General features: G+C 36.2%; 1 protein-coding gene across 1 annotated transcript in view; it reads right to left on the bottom strand.

Moving 5' to 3' along the window:
* The window catches only part of LOC139153806 (histone deacetylase 9-like), a 159,573-nt gene that overhangs the window by 6,000 nt on the left and 129,489 nt on the right, over positions 1 to 24,084 (bottom strand). Inside the window, exons 10-12 of the mRNA XM_070728219.1 lie at positions 21,419 to 21,552; positions 13,855 to 13,939; positions 4,689 to 4,836 (exon numbers count right to left, since the gene is read on the bottom strand). Of these exons, the coding sequence (XP_070584320.1) occupies positions 4,689 to 4,836; positions 13,855 to 13,939; positions 21,419 to 21,552 (367 nt within the window). The remainder of the gene's footprint in view (positions 1 to 4,688; positions 4,837 to 13,854; positions 13,940 to 21,418; positions 21,553 to 24,084) is intronic.

Genomic DNA, 24,084 nt, shown 5'->3' with positions numbered 1-24,084 from the left:
ATGGTAACTCACTCCATTCTGGCAGATGATCTCATCCAGTGGTTTCATGTAGATATTAAACAGAAGAGGAGAGAGGACAGACCCCTGAGGCATGCCACAAAGGATGCGCCTAGAAATTGACCTCTGATCCCCTACTAACACCAACTGCACCAGTCCAGAGGATTTGCCAACTGACAGAACATTGAAATCTCCAAGATGATTAATCTGAGGAAATGCAGCACCAACTCAGCTACCTCTTCGAGTATCACAGGTAGGACTGTTGCCACGCAATTGAGAGGCAGGTACGTGAGGAACAAGCCCACCTGAACTTGTAGGTCCAGCTTCACAAGGAAGGACTCACAACCCAATATGTCTGGGGCAGTGAGCTTGCATAAGCCAAGTCTCACAGGCTATGATTGCCACTCCTCCCCCCCTTCCCTGAGGTCATGGCTGATGCCACAGCTGAAACCTGGCTGGGCACATCTCAGAGAGAGGAACACCCCCTTGGTACCCAGCCAAGTCTCACCTGCCAGGCCGTCCTCCTCATCCAGAAGTAAATCCCAGATGAGGGGAGCTTTATTATTTACCAACCTGGTATTAAGCAGCAGCAGCCTGAGCCCAGGATTGAGCTAGATGCTTCCAAGGGATTGGAACAGGGAACCACTTTCAAGCATCAGGTTCTTGTTAACCTAGAGCAGCCTACCCCCATACCTGCATCTTCCCATAATTATCGTAATACTCTGGCCCTCTGTCACTCCAGAGATTTCCTTCCCCACTCATCCAGCCTCCACTTCCATCGGCAGGTCAATCCATACATTCCATCCATTTTCTCCATTCAAATCCAGTATCCCATCCATACATCCTGAAAACCCAACCCAGTCAAAACAAACTAAAACCCTATCAATTAAAAATTAATCTAAAATTTAGTTAAGCACAAATGTGCATAATGCTCCAAGTCTGGTACAGTTCAAGTATTGTTCTTTGAAAATATAAAGTGCAAAGAGTGCAAAGCCTAGAGAGTCTGCTGAAAGAGGCCACTACCATGTTAAAATCATCAAACAACCTTGATAAAAAGATAAATAGCTTTAAATAATCACAGTCGGCTGCAGTCTCCCTCTGCTCCATTAACTGCTGGTTCTTCAGGGTTTGTAACCTTGTGGTAGTGGAAAGAGTCCCCTTGCCTCACTGTTAGCTCTCCCTAGCAGCTTGGCTAAGTCTCCTTGGTCCTCTCATCTGCTAAACTTTAACGGCGCCTCCGCCAACTTCTTTCACAAGTTGGCTGGCACCTTCTCTCACAAGTTGGCTCATCCCCATGTGCTCTGGCAGTGCCTCCGTCAATGTCTCCCACATGTTGGCTCAGCAACTCTGGATTCACAGCCCCCAATTCTCAGCGCTCTTCTCAGCGTCAGTCGCAGCAGGGTCGGGAATGCTGGCTCATTATAAAGCATTGGAAATTTGGCCACTGTCACCAAGTACAAGGCGGCTAACACCAAAGTGCCCGCTGCCCACTCTGTCTCCAGATAGCCACTCTCACTCACTAGCATCCGAGAGTTGATGCACATTCTCAGATTGACAACTCATAGAAGTGTGTAGATCCTTGTGAATATCCCCATCCTCCCTCACCCCACCTCAGGGAAGGATGATACTTGCAGAAATTTAGTTTTTTCTAACATCCATTTTGGCATAGACTCTGGGAATGAAACATTCAAATTTAATTGCAACAGAAACTGTTATGGAATTCATTTTAAATTCTTAGACTTGGGCAACTCAATACTTTACAAGCAAATGCTACCATTGGAAGCTCATGATGAACATACTTAGACTAGGGCAAAAAAACTTGCTGGATTTTTGGGATTAAAGATAACAGGTTTTATGTGCCAATTGCAGCCAAATTTATCTATCCAAGTAATTAGGGTCAGAAAGCAACTCTTCTAGGTGGCTTACACAAAATGTTGTTTTCAATATATCCACAACTTTTTTTTCATAACAAAAAAAGCAATTCGTTTGTAAAGGATTTAGTTGTTTTTGACTCCTTATTCTCTTTTCTTTCATTAATGGATTCAGTCCAATTCTATTCCATTTGGATTCTTCCTTGTTCTGCAGAAGTGCCAAAAGCATTTGGCTTGAATAAAAGTAAGAAGTGTACAATGTATTTTTCTTTTTTTTACAGAGACACTGTAAAACTTTTTAGAGAAAGTTGGGGGGGAGGGAGAGAGAGAAGAGACAGAGAGACTGCTCTGTGCATTGAACTATTCACACATCATGTGGAAATACTTGATTGGCGAAGTGAGTTGGCAGTTTTTCTTTCACTTTATAGAATTGTTAAATTCATGTCCAAGTCAGACGTATTTGGTCAATGTGAAACAACAGCTGACAAGCAGGGGAAATGAACTATCCTTTGTTATTCATTGATCCCATTTCACTTTTAAAAAAAGGATTATTTACTTTATTCATAGAAAGGCAACTCCTGGTTTTGGCCAATGTAATGCACAACCATTAATACTTTTGATCAGCATAAGATAATTCTGGAACTTCCTTGTTCGTTTTTTAAAAATATAAGTCAACCTCTTCAGTTACAGTGCTACTTTTATCCTGCTCTTATCTACTTAATTACTAAATTACTAAAGGCACTTGTCTACTTTTAAAAAAACTGTCAAAAATGTTTGCTATTTTTTGGTTCTTATCATATGTTCAGTTTATTTTGTAAATGATTTTTTTAAGTCAGAGATTACAAATAAAAAATTTCAAGTTACATATGTCCATAAAAGCTAAGGAGAGACTCTTAAGGGTCTTCTAAAGTTTGCTAACAAATATGTATACATAAGAAAATCATAGTATATTTCATTAATTGTATTATCTCTAAAAGAAAATGAATTATGTCAAATGTAATTATTGTGTGAGATCCTGGGGAAAGAAATTGTCGTATTGATTTTTGCAAGTTCCTCTGGGGCCCTTTTTGGCTGAAAAGCATATAACTACATATAAGTATGTATTTATATTTCATCTTTATTTCATCATGAAATTCAAGGAAGTACACATTAGGGGTCCCAGATGTCTTTTCATGCAGCTATTAACAAGATCAATACATACACAGATTTAGCAGGATTATTTCATCACATGCTTCAGTCACACTGGTTCCTCTTGCTGTAAGCTCCTGAAGATTCCCTGACTTGAAACTGATAAAATGATTCTGAATGGACATTGAAATATGGTTTGACTGATTTTATTTCCCAGAAAGCATTGATAGAATTCCTGGTGAAGTCCAATATTTCATTTCAAATTCATTTCTGCAGGTGAATTTCCTAGTTTCCATTTTAGGAGGCAACGCAATATCTAAGCATGCCTTGAGTAAAAATATTCCACTTCCTGCTTACAACTATCTTATTAATGCAATAAAATCAATTAATGTAACAAAATTGCTGCCTGTGCATGATTTTCTCAATGAATATTTAATGTTTATGAGGTGTAGATATATCAAATAGAAGGAATTTATTGGAAAATGTATAAAGGGTAGAATACGGAAGTATTGAAAGTTTTCAGAATTGTATGACTTCTAATAAATTATTATTATTGTTATGACTATTATTTATTTATTTGTTTGTTTGTTTGTTTGTTTGTTTAGTCCAATACACACTATATCATAAAGAGAATCCAAATAGAACAGAACAGACTAGTGAGAATCCAAATATGAAATCCAATTGGATAGGAAAATCATTTAGCGCATCAATGAAGCCAGCCCTGGGAGTGACTTGTTCATCTTTTTTCATGAAGCTTTGTCTTGCTCCGTGCTTCTGATACTAAAGATATTACTTGGTGAATGTTTGACGCACTTATTACAACATTAGTGGACAATAGTGTTACATTCCAGGTGTAGCAAAATGTTCTTTTAAAAAAGATAATGTACGATGACTCTCTTAGCTGCTGTGTTTAAAAAGCTTTAAAGGGGACATGCTTTATTTAATCTTGGGAACAGTAACATAGCAATTGTCCTTTACTCAGTATCCTCAATCCTTTCAACAAAACTTGGGCTATAAATAATAATAATAATGTTGCAGTTGTGATAATAATCTACAGATGCAAGAAATAAGCTACAGATAGTATGCAATTTATGATTGCAACTGGGACTAAATTTCATGTTTTCTTAGGTCTTTCCAGTCGTAAGGAGAGGTACCCACATGATATTGAACCTGACTTTATAACAGTTTTTGTGACAGGTAATAAAGCTAATCTGAAATAAATCGATGCTGCATTCATCACTAAACATATTGTTATGAATGGGTGATTTTACTTGAAACTGACAAAAATATCACAAATTGTGTCACATGACTGTTGGACATTGCAACCAGTCCTGAACCAGTTCCCAAGCACCTGAAACAAGAATCCAAATCCCAATGTATTTTTCTCTGCATTTCCAGTTTTAAAACAATTAATAGGATAATAGCCTTGGAAGGGATCTTCTAGTCCAACCACCTGCTCAAGCCGGAAGCCCTATAACATCTTAGACAAATAGTTGTCTGGTTTCTTCTTAAAAACCTCTGGTGTTAGAACAGCCACAAATTCTTTAGGCAAGCCATTCCACTGATTAGCTTCACAAAAGAAAAACAAAAAGAAAATGGTGCTTTTAATGTATTTTCTCAGTCATGCCACTAATTTATTTGGTACTTTTAGTATAAATAAAAATAAATAAAATCTAAGATTTTTGGACTTACCTGCCATGTCCTGGTAGAAAAGACTGCTCAACATCCACAGAAAGTAAGGCCATAGCTGAGACTGCCTCTGTCTCCTCTCTCTCTTGGGTTTCAGCCAGCTTACAGCTAACTGGCACGATGTAAGGCTTCACAGACTTCCAGTACTTCCCTAAAGAAAACACACCATAATTTATGGGAAATTTCACTAGCACGGTGGTATAAGCCCAAGTAGTTGCTTAAGTCCAACACAGAGAGCTTCTAAGTATATGAGTATGAGTAACTGGGATTCCAAATGACTGCGATGAAGTTATGGACCTCAGTGCCAAGTTGGAAAGTTCTCTCTCTTTCCAAAGTCTATGTCACAGCCTTCTGAGAAAGTAATAAACTGAAAAGATCAGCACAGAATTTAATGAACTCTGAGTATCTGAGAAGGAACCACTGAGGGATTGGGGGGGGGGGGTTGGGGGGGTGTTTGTAGAAAGAGTATTTTCTACACTATCAATCTGGCATTTCCTAGAACTGGAAGATACATTTCTCACAACTGTGGTTGATGAAGAAAAAAGAGCAATTTCTGGGACAGGAGCAGAAACTAGAAAGACCAGAACAGATCTTTCTAATAATTATGCCATCAGAAAAATCAGGTTTGTTAGTTTTGAATGTTCTTTCATTTACAAACTGTGGGAGATATACTGGAATGATAATTTATTTGACATGATTATACGCACTGGGATTTTTTCTTTTTCTTTTGATATCTTTGAATCAGAGTTGATTCCAACGACCGCCTTGATAAGTACCTGACGTTTTCTTGATTAGATATCATGGTTATCTGGGCCAGGAGCAGGATGATGGTGCATGTGCTTACCAGAAAATGAACTTCTGGTGCACGCATGCACACTAGCCAGTAGGTTTTTCAGTTACTGGTGTGCATGTACATGTGCCAATCAGCTGGCCAGCATGCACGCTCATGCCAGAAAATGGAAGAGCAGCTCTTCTGGTTTCCAGCACTGCCGCATGCACAAAGGCTAGCTGATTGTCACATGCGATTCGTGCCAGAAACTCTGAAGATGAATAGGCGATGCCATGTATGCCAGGCGACATGGCTCCATGTGCTTCTTTGGGAACACATGCCATAAGTTCACCATCATGGCTGTTCTGTCGGGCTTTCTGGTAAACTTCTCCCAAAAATTCACAGGTACAAATTTCAGACACACACACGTTTGAAAATTCAAAACAATGTTCTTTATAATGAAAAGTCACTTAAATTAAGCCCTCTTTTGGTATAGCAAAGAGCACTTGTCTCCAAACAAAGTGGTAATTTGTACAAGTCCCTTATCAGTTCTGTGATACTTAGCTTGCAGCTGTGAGGCAATTTACAGTCCTTCCTCTTTCACAAAGTGAAACACACTTTGCTCTGGTTTAGTTTCAAAGCGGGGAAAAATCAGCACACAAAAGGTCAAAGTCAGTAAAGCAGTCACAAAACACAAGATCAGATAATCCTCCACAATGGCCAAACCTCCCTAATTACCACAGCCCCACCCAACCACAGATGCCCTCATTTTCTTTGATAATAATCTCTCAGTTGTTGTTGCCTATGCAACGCTCTCCGCATGCATTGCTGTATCATTAACTCTTGTTCTGAATCCAAGGAGGAGCTAGATAATTGATCTCCTTCTGAGCTGTCTGCCACACTCTCCTCCTCCCTGTCACTCATGTCTTCTTGGTCAGAGGAGCCTTCATCAACAGATTCACCAGGGGCAAAAACAGGCCTGCAGCATGTGGATGTCTCCCCCACATCCACAGTCCTTGGGGCAGGAGCTGGGCCAGAGCTAACCACAACAATGGGTATAAGGTCATATATTATAGGAATGCTTTCAAAAAAAAATAGGCAAAGAAGTAGTGGTTCATAAACCAATTTGTTCTGAACTGAAGAACAGTAGATAGAAACTAGGAAACTTTGAATTCTAGGTCTCCCTTAGGCATGAATACTGGCTGGATAGCTTTGGACCAGTCATGTTTTTCAGACCAATCCACCGCACAAGGTTGCTGTTATAGGGAAAATAGGAGCATTAGGTGTGCCATGAGATGACCAAAACATCTCTTAAAAATGCAGGATAAAATAATAAACACAATAATATAATCTTTGGGGTTTTAAAAAAGTTTTAAAAATATGCTTTAAAAAATAGAAACAAACTAGATCAATAAATAGACAAAAATATTATGAATAATATTGTGAATAGCATAAACCTATTTTTTGGTATCATAATTTCCCTTTGGTGTGTCCTAGACTTTGTTCTAGAGTTGACACTTCTACAATTTCACAGAACAGTTTTGGGACTTGGGTTCCCAGCACATTGAGGGAAGGAACAAATTTAATGAAATCTGACTTCCTGCTCTCTAATTGGGAGTGTAGAATACATAACTCTGACTAGGTTTGTATTTCATCCAAAGATCTGCTACAGATAAGTTCAAGAATATTCCTGGGAAGTTAGAGTAGACTTTATACAGAGGACAGAGTTTTTTATAGAATACTCAAACAGTTTTCAAAATCATTGGTGTAATGACATTGAACCTTTTCATATTCCTAGTGGATAGAACTTGCAACAAAGAGTTTCGTGTCACTTTGACATGAATACACTGGATACAGCTTAAACGTTTAAAAATTCTAATTAACAGAAAGGCACAAGATAGAAAAACCTAAAACTAAAATGTGTATTAATTCAAAATTTTCAGATTTAACTGGTTTAATTAAATTCCAAAATATGCTGTAAATATTTATGAAAAGCATCTTTGATAGTGAACTGCTTTTAGTGACCATGTTAGGATAAATTCAGAATTTTCAGTATAGACACCACTGCTGATTTTCCCCTCCTGCTATACCATGTCGTATGTGTCTAAATAAGGTTACCTTTAAAAGTGCCTTGGATTATTTTTTGCTTCTTACTGACACAAAAACACAAAGTGCAGACTATACAGAGGGCTTCGGAGACAGTTGAACACATAGTGGCAACTGCATTGTCTACAAGAACATTTGCACAGAATATGGGCTAGACTTTGCTAAGTCCAGATGGCCATCCCATAGAAGACTAGAGAATAAGGAAACTGAGATTTGATGAGACTTCCTGATCCTGAAAGACAGGCTATCTACCAGACCTTATGAAAACAGACAAAGACCAAAATACATCCATATGATAGATGTAGTAGTGCCAACTAATAGCAAATCAGGAAGAAAGGCTATGAGAATGTAAAGATCAAATCTTGGGAAGATTGGCAGGGAAGTTCTTTTGGCTTCTTTTTCCAGGCCAAAATAGTCAATGAATCTCAGCAGACTTCTAGTTGTATTATATTTAATGCTGGTGTCAGGTCCTCTACCATTCTATCAGCCCATTTTTTGCTAGAAGACTGCAAGCAAAGGTAGTCACATATATGAGAAGTCAGTATGCAAGGCTTCCAGCAAGGAGAGTTGTTTTTATTAAACTATATTAGAATCTATCTGTAAATACAATGACGTGGAACTAAACTGGAAGCAACTTGCTTTTTGCTAAATCTAGAGACAGGTTTGTCTAAATCTAGAGACAAGTTTTCTTTCATCCATCTGTTTTCCCAATAGGTATTCTTATTAGAAGTGGTAAAATGGCTAAGAAGACGGTAAAAGAAAACTAGCTTGATCAACTTATGTAACGTGATAGGGAGACAATTCCTTTGAAATAAATTACCAGAACTCCTTAAGTTGTTACTAGGATCTATATATAATGGAGGATTTTATGGGGATAAAGTCTGAAATACATTACAAAATTAAGGTTCCCAGCTGCAACCCTATACCCACTTAACTTAGACTAAGTCCCATCTGAACTCAATAGGACTTGCTTCTGAGTAGTGTATGAAAATGCACTAAAAGCATCAGAAAATTGGCTTTTTTCCAACTTGTAAAATGCTTGACATTCCCACGTCCTCCTGTGTTTAAGGCATTATAATAGCATGTACAACTACAAAAATAACATTGTTATCAAACTACTTAGAAACTACAATAAAACAAACAAAGTTATAGAGACATTCCACAATGTTCTCAAAGACCATGAAGCCATTATTACCATTTTCAGGGAACAAAGTATTCAATCCTACAGTATTTATTTATGGATTTCAGTGTTCACAAGGTGGGTGAGTGGGCGATTCAAGAAAAAATATATGGGTAAGCAATCAAAATATATTGCCATAGGAATAATACTCTACTTTGCTATAAATAAAATTATATTTCATGGCTTACTTTTGAGCTTCTGTCAGGGCATTAAAATTTCAAAAAATAGTAGCCCACAGCTAGAATTTTGGCATTTTATAACTGTATCCTTCAAATTTCATCTGACTCAAAATCTTACAAATGTGCCAATAACAACTGGCCAAAGTAAAAACACTTTCACCTTTTCTATTTCTTTCAATGAAATCAGCATGGCACTCAATGTTCTCATGTTTGCTTTGATCATTTTTCTAAGCAGACAGAATGAAAATGTATTATAACACTCACAAAATTGTGTTCAGTTCTTTTTTGTTAACAAAAATGTAAACTATCCCAAATATTTCCCTATCAGTTATGGAAATAAGATTTTTTTTTTCTTATTTCTTTGTCTTTGCAAAAACGGCTGCATTTTGCTTTGGTGGGAGGTAATGAAGTTTTCTTGCTGAAGTGGTAAGATTGCATTTGTGTTATACAGAAACCTTGTTTGGGAAGTTCAGTTTTGAAGGAATCTTTTCCATGCAATTGCAAAACCCTCTTCTGGTTATTGGTGCTATCAAACAATGATTTGAAACACCTCAATGTGAAGCAATGCAAGAGCTTGATTTTTTTTTTTAGAAGTGGAAGAGACCAACAAGCAGATTTGAAAGGGTGTTTACATAAATTTTCTCCAAAGGAAAGCGTCTTTCTGAAACTTACAAAACTCTGCATGGGATGTACCATTAACAAATAGCTAAGACAGCAGGCATTGGGAAATCCTATCAGTGACTAGAATGGGCTGGATTACAAGACCGTACCGAGGCACTGATCTTACTGACACAAAAACACAAAGTGCAGACTATACAGAGGGCTTCAGAGACAGTTGAACACATAGTGGCAACTGCATTCTCTACAAGAATATTTGCACAGAATATGGGCTAGACCTTGCTAAGTCCAGATGGCCATCCCATAGAAGCCTGGAGAATAAGGAAACTGAGATTTGATGAGACTTCCTGATCCTGATAGACAGGCTATCTGCCAGACCTTATGAAAACAGACAAAGACCAAGATACATCCATATGATAGATGTAGTAGTGCCAACTAATAGCAAATCAGGAAGAAAGGCTATGAGAATGTAAAGATCAAGTCTTGGGAAGATTGGCAGGGAAGTTCTTTTGGCTTCTTTTTCCAGGCCAAAATAGTCAATGAATCTCAGCAGACTTCTAGTTGTATTATATTTAATGCTGGTGTCAGGTCCTCTACCATTCTATCAGCCCATTCTTTGCTAGGAGACTGCAAACAAAGGTAGTCAAATATATGAGAAATCTATATGCAAGGCTTCCAGCAAGGAGAGTTGTTTTTATTAAACTATATTAGAATCTAGCTGTAAATACAACGACTTGGAACTAAACTGGAAGCAACTTGCTTTTTGCTAAATCTAGAGACAGGTTTGTCTAAATCTAGAGACAAGTTTTCTTTCATCCATCTGTTTTCCCAATAGGTATTCTTATTAGAAGTGGTAAAATGGCTAAGAAGACGGTAAAAGAAAACTAGCTTGATCAACTTATGTAACGTGATAGGGAGACAATTCCTTTGAAATAAATTACCAGAACTAATAGCAAATCAGGAAGAAAGGCTATGAGAATGTAAAGAAGCATAAGGGCCTGAAGGAGAAATAAAATAGATAGATAGATAGATAGATAGATAGATAGATAGATAGATAGATAAGATAAGATAAGATAAGATTATAATAATATAATATAATATACTATACTATACTATACTATACTATACTATACTATACTATACTATACTATACTACACTACACTACACTATACTATAATATAATATAATATAATATAATATAATATAATATAAATAGGATATGGAAAATAAAATACTCCTAGTGATGGTAGGAGCACTTGGGGCTGTGATTGCTAACCTGGGAGAGTGGTTCTATGAGATCCCAGGAATGACATCAGAACTCTGCCCAGAGGAGAGCAGAGCTAAGAACAGCTAAGATTCTGTGCAGTACCCTTAAGTTCCAAGATCTCTGGTAGAGGACTTGAGATTGAAGACACAAAACATCCATGACAAGAGAATATATTAATCAAAATATTAATATAATTATGGAATTATTCACATTCAGTTTTGACACTGCCTATTTTCTTCCCTGTAAATTCTACAAAGATGCATTGATGGAAAATAGGATAGGACAGATATCAGAATTGCTAATATTTTGCCTTAGTAATCTTCCCCTCCTTCCACTTTTTATACTTGTCTCTTTTGTCTTTTGATTTATCAGACAGTTCTTTATACAGCCATGCTGGTTTCTTTTGGAAAAAAATCTGTTATTTGTATTCTGCTATACTGTGATGATATAATCAGAGTTTTTAAAGTTTTCCAATCTTCTTTTTTCATACATATAATCTCATTTTTAAAAGGTTCCCAAGTTTTCCCTTTAGGATTCTCATCCAAAATCTCTCAAATTTATTGAAATTAACTCTCTTAAAGTCCAAGACTCTAGTTTTACTTTGTTCTATTGCTTATGCTAGCATAATGTTGAATTACAATATTCCAAGGTTCCTGTAGAATCAACCCCTTCTATCATTTCATCTCTATTAGTGAGAATTCAGTCCAATATGACTGATCCCATAGCTATCTTCTCTACTTTTGGAGAGACAAAGTTGTCTGCTGTTTGATCTTTCATTTAAGTTTGTCTTTCAGTTGATCTCAGGATAGTTAAAGTCCTGCATTACTATTGTGATGTGCTACCTACATAACTAATTAACTGACAAGCAAAAAGTTCTCTACTTCCTCTATTTGGTTGGATAGCCTATAGCAGTGATGGTGAACCTTTTTTTTTGGTTGTTGTTGAGTGCCGAAAGCACATGTGCGTGCACTATTGCATGCATGTGCATTCCCACATCCATAATTCAATCCTCCTCATGCACCCCATCCCCTGCGCATACATGAACAACTCTCCTGCACTGCCCTACCCCCGTGCATGTGTGCATAACCCCTTCCCCCCATTTCCAAACTTCCAGTGGGCCCAGTTGGCCCATTTTATGCCCTGCCCTGGCTCTAGAGGCTTCCCTGGAGCCTGAGGAGGGTGAAAATGTCATCCTCTATTCCCCAGAGGCCCTCCAGAGTCAGAAAACACTCTGCCAGAGCCTCAAAATCAACTGGCCAGAGAGCACACGCATGGTGGAGCTGAGCTAGGGCAATGGCTTGCATGCCTGCAGACATGGTTCTGTGTGCCACATGTTTACACCAGCAAATGAGAAATTCGAAAAAGAAGCATTTGCAATTCAGATTAATCTCTGAAAAAAATTGAGGAATATATGTACAGTGGCAAAACATGGAAAGTGGCTTGATATTAGATCCATTAAGAAGGAAACAGCAGAGTAAATATTTGCAGCACAAGAACAAGCACTTAGAACAAATGAATAAAAATCAAAATTCGAAGCATTAAAAACAACAGCAAATATAGGTTATGTAAAGCGAAAGCTGAAAGCCTTCACAGATTGTATCAAAATTATCTGAAAAGAATTATAAGAGAAGATATAAACATTGGCAAAAAAAAGATACAATGAGATTTATATCAAAATGAGGATCTAATGTCATAAAATATTAGTGTGACTGCTACATTGTAAAAAAAAAAGTTCCAAAAGGATTATTCATTTTTTGTAAGATTTCTGAATTTATATAGAGCATCTAGGACAGTGATGGCAAACCTATGGCACAGGTGCCACATGTGGCACATGGAGCCATATCTTAGGGCACGCAAGGCGTTACCCCTATGTCAGCTCCAACATGCATGTGCACGCTGGTCAGCTGATTTTCAGCCTTCTTTTCATCCATTTTTGCTCTCCCCAGGTTTCAGGAAAGTCTCCTTAACCCTGGGGATGGCAAAAAATGGCCAAACAGGCCTACTAGAAGGCTTGGCTAGTGGAGGCTTCAGTGAGTCCTCTGTGCATGCGCAGGGGGGCAGTGTGTGGGATTGTGCACATGTGCAGGGGGCAATGCAGGGGTTGTGTGCATGTAAGGGGAGCATTGCATTATGGGTGTGGGCACGTACACACATGCTCATCAACTATACACTCTTTTGGCACCTGAGCAAAAATGTTTTGCCATCACTGATCTCGGATATAATCTCCACACATCACAATAATTGATGATTACAAATTTAACTTATGAGTGTGCTAATAGCAAAGCATAATAGTCTAGCTCAAAAAGAAGTGAAAACATTGGGGTTTAACAATGAAATACAGTGTATGGAGTAAATCTTGAACATTTAGCTAATAGCTAATAGAGAAAGAAGAACAAAAATAGAAGTTGTCAAAATGGCTGAAAACATTAGAATTATTTACCTACACAACATTCATCTTACAAAAAATAGCTATATTTAGAATTTTATACATATTACAGCAATACTTTGGAAACCCATTTAATGTGAGAATAGTATATATTTTTGGAGAACACAAATGGTAAGTACGCATGTAGCCAGAAAAATAAAAAAGGAAATTAGAACAAGGTAGAAAATATAATATGACATTGCACACAATGCTGAGGAGCAATCACTGTTAGTTGCTTTCTGATTTGCCTCAATTTTCCTTTAAAATTCAAATAAGCCATCAGTTTTAAAGATTATGGGTTCTAAAATGAGTCCTATCATGCATCTAAGAATGTCAGGTTTTTCAATATATTTTGAATGACGAACAATCACATTTTTATCCATTGTTTTTCAATAGAAACAATTGCTCAGGTATTGAAAAGTTTCAGGTTATGGGAGAGCTGCCAATTGGGAAAAACGTTTCTATTAATGAACATAGAAAGATGAAATCTACCTATATACATACAGTATAATGCTATTATGACATGACTAGTCCCAAAAATGGATTGTTTACATACCCTGAAAAGCAGTTTAATTAATAACAGAAATACTAAATGTTTAGGGATGAGTAATCCCTAAAACTTACTATGAATTGCAGTGGATTTTTGCAAACAAACCATTGCATTCACATTAGGTGTTTGATGAAGGATGTCCTCAGAGATGGGTTCCAACTGGGGAAAAAATAGAGGAAATCAAATGGAAAAAGAGTTTGAATATACTTAAAATTCAGTGGAAGCAACAGCACATCAAAAATATTGAATTCTTAAATTATCAGTCAGAAAGATAACTTGTTGTGACTTTTCCTTGCTGTTCCATGGAGAGAAAGACAGTTTTTACTTTATATTTTTCAACCATGCAATTGAATTCCAAGGGGGCTTTCCAATGACTGCAAGACTAATTTACAGAGACCCTTGAGCAGGTGCATGTCTATGTAATAGTCATTTAAAAATGTTAGTTATTTCTGTAATTTTGGTAAGCTACTCACAAATCAAATTCCATTGTATCTATGTTTGCAGCTGTACACCAAAACAAAACATTACTGAAGTTGGTTTAGAATTGAAAAGATCCTACAATATCAACATCCATCCTATAATTCATATGAATAAAATCATAAATGAAAAATTCACACATTAATTTGTTGTGCATTATACAATACGTTGAGTAAAACATAGTATTATATTAATATAGCATTCTATACAGTTATCCCTTGTAATGTTGAAATTTGTCTTCATATTCCTAGAACAGTTTCTTCCCGAACGCCATCTACTAAACAAATAATTCCCTCAACACTGTCAGACTTTTTACTAAATCTGCACTTCTATTCTACTAGTTTTTCTCATCATTCCTATCATCTTTTTCCTCCCTCTTAGGACTGTATGACTGTAACTTGTTGGTTGTATCCTAAGGTTTTTATTAATATTTATTGTTTCTTCATTGCTTATTTGACCTCTATGACAATCATTAAGTGTTGTACCACATGATTCTTGACAAATGTAACTTTTATGTATGTTGAGAGCCTATGCACCAAGACAAATTCCTTGTGTGTCCAATCACACTTGGCCAATAAAATTCTATTCTATTCTATTCTATATATCAGTGGTTCTCAACCTTCATAATACTGCGACTCTTGAATACAGTTCCTCATGTTGTGGTGACCCCCCCAAACATAAAATACTAAACTTATTAGGAAAATAATTTCCTAATTATTTCTCAGGGGTGGGTTCTAATTTACTTTGCTGCTGGTTCACTTCCTCCTGCACCACATGAAAAAAAACCCTGCTCCTGAAAACAAGATCATGACATATGCATAGTGCTGGAAATTCAGTTTCTGTGCATGTTCAGAAGTTCCCATGAATTTATTTATTTATTTGCAGTAGTTTATTTGCATGTGGGTGGACTTGCTTGGAAACAGGGGAGCAATGTCACGGTTCTTAAGACCATCGGAAATATGACCCACAGGTTGAGAACCGCTGCTGTATAACCAAATATATGACCAAGTATATGTATTTACTTAGAATATGGAAAAATTCTCACTGTAAACACAGGGTTGTCATCTGAGTACCCAACTTTATAATGTACAATTATTTTGTAAGTAAGTAAAGAAAATTAAGAACATTAAAGAGAGTTTGGCATTTGCAGCATTCCATTCGCAACTACTTAAATTGGAAAGATAAAAGTACAGTAATCATATTTAATGTTATCCCAACTGCCCTGCCCCCAATTCTAGAGATCAATTAGTGTTAACTAAAATAATTATTTTCCTTATATTAGCTTTATTATATTTATTTATAAAATTCTCGATTGATATAATTCATTCTCAATAAAAAGTGTTGGTTTATTGGAATGTTGTTATTTATGGATATATATAATTTCAATAAGCAATACTTTAAACAAATGAATATATTTATTGAAAAAGGAGATGTGTTGTTGAAAATACCTCAGCAAAAGGCTAATAAAGTTAGTTCCTAAAAGCATCAGGAATGTAAATCCAGCTTGGAAAACTAATGTTACTGTGGGTCATATGTGCGTACTGGTGATTCCAATAATATAAATTTATAATTTAACTGAAATACAAATTGAACCTAAGCAAATATAGTAAATAAAAACATAATTATTGTCATATATTTAATCATTCTCTCTTTGTGTCACCTTAGCTTTGGCAAATAAAACTGTGGCCTCAGTTCCTCTGTCACCTTCTGCACCATCTCAGTAAAACCTCATCAGAATCCAGAGGTAGGATCATTAAACTTTCATCTTTGGTGACCAGATGCACTCTTGCTAAGGAACCACTTTAAAAAACAAATCATGTTTTCTCTGAGAGGGAGAATACTGTATCTGTATTTCAGAGAATAATTTTGATGGCAATGATCCATTTTTAAAATCATTAAACTAAATAGACAAGAGGGTGTCCCTGGAAAATATCATGAGACCTAGAAGTGAACAAAAGGAATCACTCTATAGCTGACAGACATTGCAACATCACCTTCACTCCTACGCTTCTTGGCATTCTATTAGCACTGGAGCCAAAGAGCACAAAAACTGAAAGAATGGAAATACATCTTTATAAAAAGAATTTTACATAAACAACTCACTAAGGTCAGTGCAGGAGCAACAGAACCAGTTGACAGATAAGCTTGAAAAGATACACCAAGGGATATTTTTTAAACAGTTGAAGCTAACCCATTTGGCCTCTCCAAGACTTTCTTGCATTTGCTATTAAATTTGGGTATGTACTGTATGAGAAAAGATGTTTTCAAAGAAATGGCATCTACAAGCACACTGAGCGAAGGGAGCCAAGGTATACTTAGCCTTTATAAAGAAATGTGAGCTCACAATTATGCAGTTGCCCGGTTTTATATAAAAATGGGAAATTTGAGAGGGAAGAAAACACTTTGTAAAAGAATGGATCCGTTTGTCCATGACTCAGCACTTTTCTGCTCCAATGTCTCAAAAAAAAAATATTCCTTCCCTGAGATTTGAGATCTTGCACTTACATATATACTGTGTGTTGATATTTGATTCATTCTTGATTCTACAAGTCTCACCATGGTCAGCATTCTGCAGCCTCTGGGCAGCAGGTGTTTCCTTCCTGTCTCCCCAAGTCAAGGTTCAAAAGACTAAAAGCAATCAAGTTATTCTGGCACCTGAGGGAGAAAATTTCATGTTCTACTTTTCTTAAGCAGGAAAAATACAAAAATAAATTTAATAACTGTCACATGTTCTGCTCTTTCAATTGAATGATACTCCGAATCAGCTGTCAGAGGTGTTTTGTCTCTAATGACAAGATTGGCCCTACGTATCAGCTTTAGGATGAGTCAACCTAACTGCAGTTTTCTTTAGCAAAAGTTCCATTCAAGGCAAGTGCTATGTATTTTTTAAATTATAATGAGCTTTTCTTTTATTATAATTTCTAGTAAGATAAGTAAGATATTATCAGAAAAAAATCCTTGTCTTTAAAATACTGATCTCATGCTATTATCTTAAGCAATTATTCATCTAAACAATTTATCCTTTGTAGTTCAAGCTTTTCTTCTAATTAGTTGGAACAACAAGTCTCTTTGTTTTGATAGTTTCTTATATAATGAATGGGTTTGCTTTCAAATCACCAACTGAGTGCCTCATGAATATCTTGAAGTAGCTTAATCTCCCTTACCCCAAATACCTCAATTAAGATTTCAGTATTTTTACTTCAGATTTCAGAAGGGAGCTAACTGCTTAATCTTTTCACACTTCTCAAAAAAATATCCCTCTTAGTGGCTCCCTAGGGAAGTTTAGAAAGAGATTTTAAAGAGAAATAACTACTAATTCCTGCCAAATTGCTTTCACACAAGCTCTACTCAGTAGTCATATAACTGAAGAAGCAAAGGAGACCCAGATCTTCTCTTACTGTACTCCAGAATCTCTGTTCAAATTAGTTTCACTCCTGGCATTTCCACATCCGATTTTAATATATGGAGTGGGATCATTTTATATATTTGGCATGACAACCTTTCAACTGGAGATATCATCTGCCGAGAATTCCATACCATGACAATATTCTAAGTATAGTTTATCAAATCAATGAACAATTCCATCTTGAACTTTTTCACTTAAAATAACATGGTCAGGAATGGAGCCAGCACCCATTGATGTTGTCCTTTTCCCACTTCAAAAAATCCTGGAAACCTAGGATGTAGACTCAGTCCATCTTCTTTCTAGCTTTAAAAAGTGATGATAAAAATGACATAAATACTCTTGCGGAAAAGGAAAATGATTTTTAGTATAATACTGCAACCTTAAAAGTTTACATTTAGCAGTTGGTCCCACTGGCTTCATAGGAATGCAAGTAAGTGTGATTTAGATCCAAGTTAGGTTTCTGTATAATTTCCAAATTTGGGCTGTAATCCAAAGCACACATACTTGGAAATCAAATACATTGAAATTAATAGGACTCCCTTCCAAGTTAAATGCATTATAACTGAGGCATAATATTCCAGGGCAACAGAATTGGTTCTTGTTGTGTCTTTTCTACTGATCAAACAAAAAGGATTCAGAAGTAGATTGTTTTGTTACTTGCTTTCCTGAAATTTTAGAAGAGCTAATTCAAATGAGTGTGCAAGGACTACACTATGTATGGGTAACATATGGTAATCAAGTAACAATACAAGATCATAAATTATGTTAAATGGATGAATAAAAGCAATACACAACTGATATTGGTTTGGCTGCGCCAACTCAAAGGGTATTCATCAAACCAGAACAGCCAGAGATGAACTAGAAACTGATAATATTTTAAAACATGATGAATTTTATAAAGAAATAGTTACGAGATCCTATGAATAGGCTAGAGAAGAAGGTTGAGGGACTTCTTTCATAGAGCAGAGGAAGCTTTAAACCTACTTATGCTAGAATCAGTGGCTTTACAATATTTGTGAAATCATTATCTGTGGTGCTGGTTGCCTTGTTTTCCCATGATTTAACAGAGTTTAAAAAAATATTCAATTAATTTGTAGGTTAGGCAGTGATAGGCCTCATATTCTATTACAAGTGTACCTTAATGACTACAGTTGGAACTAGAATTTCCATTGCTAAGGTGAGGACCAGATTATTGGGGGCAAGATGCTGACTTTGTAAACTGCTTTGAGACAGAAGAAGCACTATAAAGCACTGTAAAAGTCTAAATGCTAATACTAATATTAGGAAGTTAAGTAAATTATGCTCAATTTCATGATTTTTTGCTATGGTTGTTAAGTAAATTACCCCAGTTTTTAAGTGAATCAAGTGGTTGTTAAGTGAATCTGGCTTTCCCCATTGATGTTGCTTGTCTGAAATCAATTGGAAAGGTCCTAAAATATAATCACATGAACGCAGGATGCTACAATCATTTTAAAATATAGTTTTTCAAAAACCTAATTTTAATCACATTATCATGGGGATACTGTGACAGTCATAAGTGCAATGATTCTCCTAAATTTATTTATTTTATTTATTCATTCATTTTTTATGCCACCCTTCTCCTTAGACTCAGGGCAGCTTACAACATGTTAGCAATAGCACTTTTTAATAGACCTAGGCTATTGCCCCCACAATCCGGGTCCTCATTTTATCCACCTCAGAAGGATGGAAGGCTGAGTCAATCTTGAGCTGGTGATGAGATTTGAACCGCTGACCTACAGATCTACAGTCAGCTTCAGTGGCCTACAGTACAGCACTCTACCTGCTGCGCCATCCCGGCTCATTTTTAAATCACAATTTTTCAGTGCCATTATACCTTTGGTCACTGTGGATGGTTGTAAATTGACAATTACCTGTAATTTTTTTACCCTTGGAGAAGGATAGTTTCTACCCAATGTTTATTTTGCAATATCTACACTTTTTAAACTTCTTGTTATTATGGTCATACTTTTCATGTTCAAATCATTGGCAATGATTCATAGTCAATTAGAATCAGGTAGCATATAAATTTAATAAATAACACATAATACATTTATATTTGTATAATTATATCCTTAAATGTTTAAATTAAAAGCCATCTTTCATTATTGCACAAAATGAATAGCAGTAGCTAAGTAGAGCACAACCTAGCTTCTCAACTGATTATTTTCTGTGGGAAAAAAATCAATTATATTTGTATGTGTATATTTTATTTTTTCTGGGATTTTTTCTTCCAAAGATTCAAAGCAAATTCTTGTGAAGCACTTCTTTTTGTAATTAGTCTGTATCTTCAAGTCTGATTTTCTCATTGTGAATGCTGGAAGGAACTGTTTTGCTTACATATTTGCATATCTCTGTGTGTCTTTGTGTGTGTGTGTGTGTGTGTATGTATGCATTTACTGAAAAGTTGTGTAGATGGAATAGCATAGTGTTGCATGAACAGAGAAGCCAAGAACAACAATAGCAATACAAAAGTATTTCAAAGCCTGCTGCATTCATGTTTATGAATTCTAATCCTCAGCACATGAATAAATACATTTGACAAACTGCAGAGTGCCTTTTTGACCTTTCTAATTTGAGTTCAGTTGCCTGTGCCATCATGAGCAGTCAGTGCTAGCCTTGCCAGTTTTTTTTTAAATGAAAGTGAGTGCAATGTTTATACAGTTTGAAAAATGGAATTTTCACCAAAAAAGTTTCTAATTGCAACATTAATAGCCAATAAAGAATTATATCTCCAAATTATGAAAGCCTGGACTTAGTCCTATCCTTTGCCACTTTGTTATTGATCCTATAGCAGTGATGGTGAAACTTTTTTACCTCGGGGTCCGAAAGGGCATGTGTTCTACTATCGCACACACGCACATCTCCACACTCATAATTCAATGCCCCCGTGCCCCAACTCCTGTGCATGCATGCATGGCCCCCCTCTTCATTTCACAACTTCCATTGGGCCACTCTCCTCAAGTTTCAAAGGCTTTCCTTGAGCCTGGGGAGGGCAAAAACATCCTCCCTCGCTCCCCCAGAGGTCTTCAGGCAGCTGGAAGCAGCCGATTTCGGTAGGCCCGTTTTTCAGAGACTTCCCTGGAGCCTGGATAGGGTTAAAATGTCCACTCCACCTCCCAGAGGCTGAAAACAGCAGGGCTGGCCAGCACGCACATACATGGTGGAGTTGAGCTAGGGCAACAGCTCACATTCCAGCAGCTACTGGTCTGCATGCTACTTGTGGCACACATGCCATAGGTTCGCCATCACGGTCCTATAGGCTGATATCAGCTTTTTAACTGACTTTGTGGTTAATAGGTAAGTAGTTAATTCATTACTCACTAATGAATGAAAATTCTGAACGCCAATGATTTGGCATATCTTCATTTAAATAAAGAAAATTTATCACTGGAAAATCAGATGTCTGAAAAAAATGTCTTAGGGATAGATAATATATTATTTAATCAATGTCTGTTGGGCTGGATCCATGTAGGCAGCAATGACTTCTGTTAAAAAGAGGCATCGTTTTTTTAAAAAAATACTTAGACTTTAAATTCTATGAATAGCTGATGAAACAGATTTTCCACTATCACCATATTAAATTTCCCCACAAACGGTTTTTATAAGTACTTACAAAGGCAAAGTAATTCTATTGACCTTTACTCTTATTTCTATAATAGATTATAAATCCAGCATAGTATGACAAATATCCAGGAATTTTACATTGTTTTATTAACTTTGAATATGCTGGTTACCTCGTTTCCCAGTAAAACATTTAGACAAGCTTCTGATGCATCACAGATGGCAGTAAGATCATGTCCTCCCTCCAGGGCTAGCACCATGCGACCACCTGCCAGTGTCAACAACTGTTTGATGAGATGACCAAAACCTGCCATGTCAATAAAATGTGCATATCAATATATTAGAAATATCTGTATGAAATAATCACTGCATATTAGAATGTATTGGAAATATGAAGAATGAACCAGTGATAGCACCTTCATTATTAAACAATAATTTGGATTCAGAACCATCAACCCATGACATCTACAAATATCCTGAAAACAATGTAGAAAAACAGAAGCTTTTTTTTAAACTGAATAAAACCTCATGAAATTGGGAACAGATATTGATAGAGTGACCCTTATTAACTAGTTTATTAGCAATCAATTCATGGTTTGTGACATTTTGTTATCAATCAATATCAAACAGTATCTTGTTATAAGCAATAAAGTTCTTCATATCTATATTTTGAAGCATGTTATTTTGTTTGGAGAGAACTTTGGGGTATTCGGATGGTATTGTATGCATATGTAAAATGGTAGGTGTGCATTTGTGGATCCATAAAATAATTTTTTCAAGGTCTTGTTACCCATTGTTTTATTATCTGTGGTGGATCCCCAACAAATAAGTAGAACTCCTAAAGATTCATGCATTCAGAATCTTTACAGTATAATTTTGCGTATATCTATATCAAAGTATTGCCTGAATCCAAAGTAAATATATAGCACTGAAGCCAAAACATTTTATGCTTTTGTGCCACAAGAATTTGCTGTATAATAATGGAGACAAGCACACTCTTGCAATTAACCCATAGCATAGAAGCCTGTGAAATTCCTCAGATGTATACTCTGTCCATTATCTAATTACATTAATGAAAAAAAGAAATTAGGAAGGTATGTTTATGGCATATTGGTAAAAATAATTTTTAAAAACTGGATAGGTCCTCAGCAACACTCAACAGAAATCTCCTCTGAAAAAAGTGCTAAGAATTACTCAGCAACAAGTAATTCACATATCTTTACTTTTTCTTTCTTTCTTTCTTTTTTTTTTTTGCAGAAGCACTCTCCTTGAGGCTTACAGGAAATATCAACATGGAATATTGACTGTTAACTCAGAAGATGATGCCAGATGTTAATTTTAAAAGGACAGCTGCCAACATTCATGTCTACTGGAAATCATAGCATCTGAAGAGGAAGCCCTTGTTCCCTTGTTCCTCAGAAATGGTTTAAGCATAATCAGTGATAAAGAAAATACACTTTGTTTATACTATTTTCATATAGTCCTGACAACTGGTCTGATCAGGAGCTGGAGTAATTCTGGGAAAGTCTATTTCAGAAAAAATCCAGGACAATGCTCATACCTCTTAGCAGACCAATTTCTCAATAGGGAAAAAATATCCATATACTTGCATATACTAATACTTACAGCCAACAAAATATCATTACCCTTTTGTCAGACTAACTATATACAATTATCCAGGTGACTTTGTTGTAGGGAATGCCAATGTTTTAGCAAACTGGCAGCTGAATTATGGAAAAAATTAGGACAAATTTGGATCTTGCATATTCCAAGAATTTTCAAGAGAAATTATTTCCTAAAGGAAATCCCCTGCAATGATCAAGCATCAGAACAGTGAAAATAAAATTCTAAAAATAATCAAGGAAAAAAGAAAAATCAAAGCAAAACCTACTATTGAGGCACTAGTTTTAGAGATGAGGCCCCATCACTGAATAATACATTTTCTGAAACCTTCTCCAATTGGGTTTAGAAAAAGTATGGAAATAGGAAAGATCATTCCTTTCATTTTCACCTTCTGAATCACCTAAAACCCAAAGAATCCATCTACAGTTTGTGGCACAGACCTTCTAAAAGTTACCAGGGACTATTGTGCCAGTTGTGACCATAGTTTCTCAAGCCATTTCCATTTGGGCAGAATGTACTATAAAGGAGGCATTTTTTTTTCTGTGGTATGAAAGATTTATACTTATGTGGCATTTTCTGTGAACTGTCTGCAACCATTCAAGGAAATTTTGGAATGAAAAGTCTTTTTTTTAAATGGAAAATCAAGATTTCTGTTGAGCCTTAAATAGACAATTTTTTAGAACCAACAATTTGGTGGGTGCCAACATTTGTCAACTCAGTTCTAATGGTTTCTTTACAAAATGGAGTTCCATTTACTTGACTGAACTATTCTAAAATATAAAACCTTCCTATAAAATACATCAGGGATAATTCAATTGTGAAGCTGATGAGAACTCTGGAGGAAGTAGATTATCTAAATCCACTTCAGTGCCACAGTTTGATGCTTTCTCTCCTCCTGTTTAACAATTGTGCTAGTTTGGAGTTCAGTATGTATTCTGATGAAAGTTAATTATATCTTATATAAAATATATCCCTGCTGCCCAGCGTTATCTGTACTTGAGCTGCTTTATTTCATTTCGTGATTAGCAGTGAACTCTTAGGGCTGAAATTTGAGAACTTTGAGAACTTTAACCTGTCACCAATCCATTATTTCTTGTCCAACAAACTGGAGAAGTCTTCGGATAGATTATTCATTCTTAATGCATACAGGATCTGGTGACCAAGGAAGTGGGCAGTCTCTCATGTCACCTGGAGGTTGCCTGGAGACTTCTGATCA

Source organism: Erythrolamprus reginae, chromosome Z (assembly GCF_031021105.1).
Source record: "Erythrolamprus reginae isolate rEryReg1 chromosome Z, rEryReg1.hap1, whole genome shotgun sequence".
Taxonomy (NCBI): Eukaryota; Metazoa; Chordata; class Lepidosauria; order Squamata; family Dipsadidae; genus Erythrolamprus; species Erythrolamprus reginae.
Note: the sequence above shows the minus strand (reverse complement) of the source record. Positions and strands in the feature narration are given on the sequence as shown.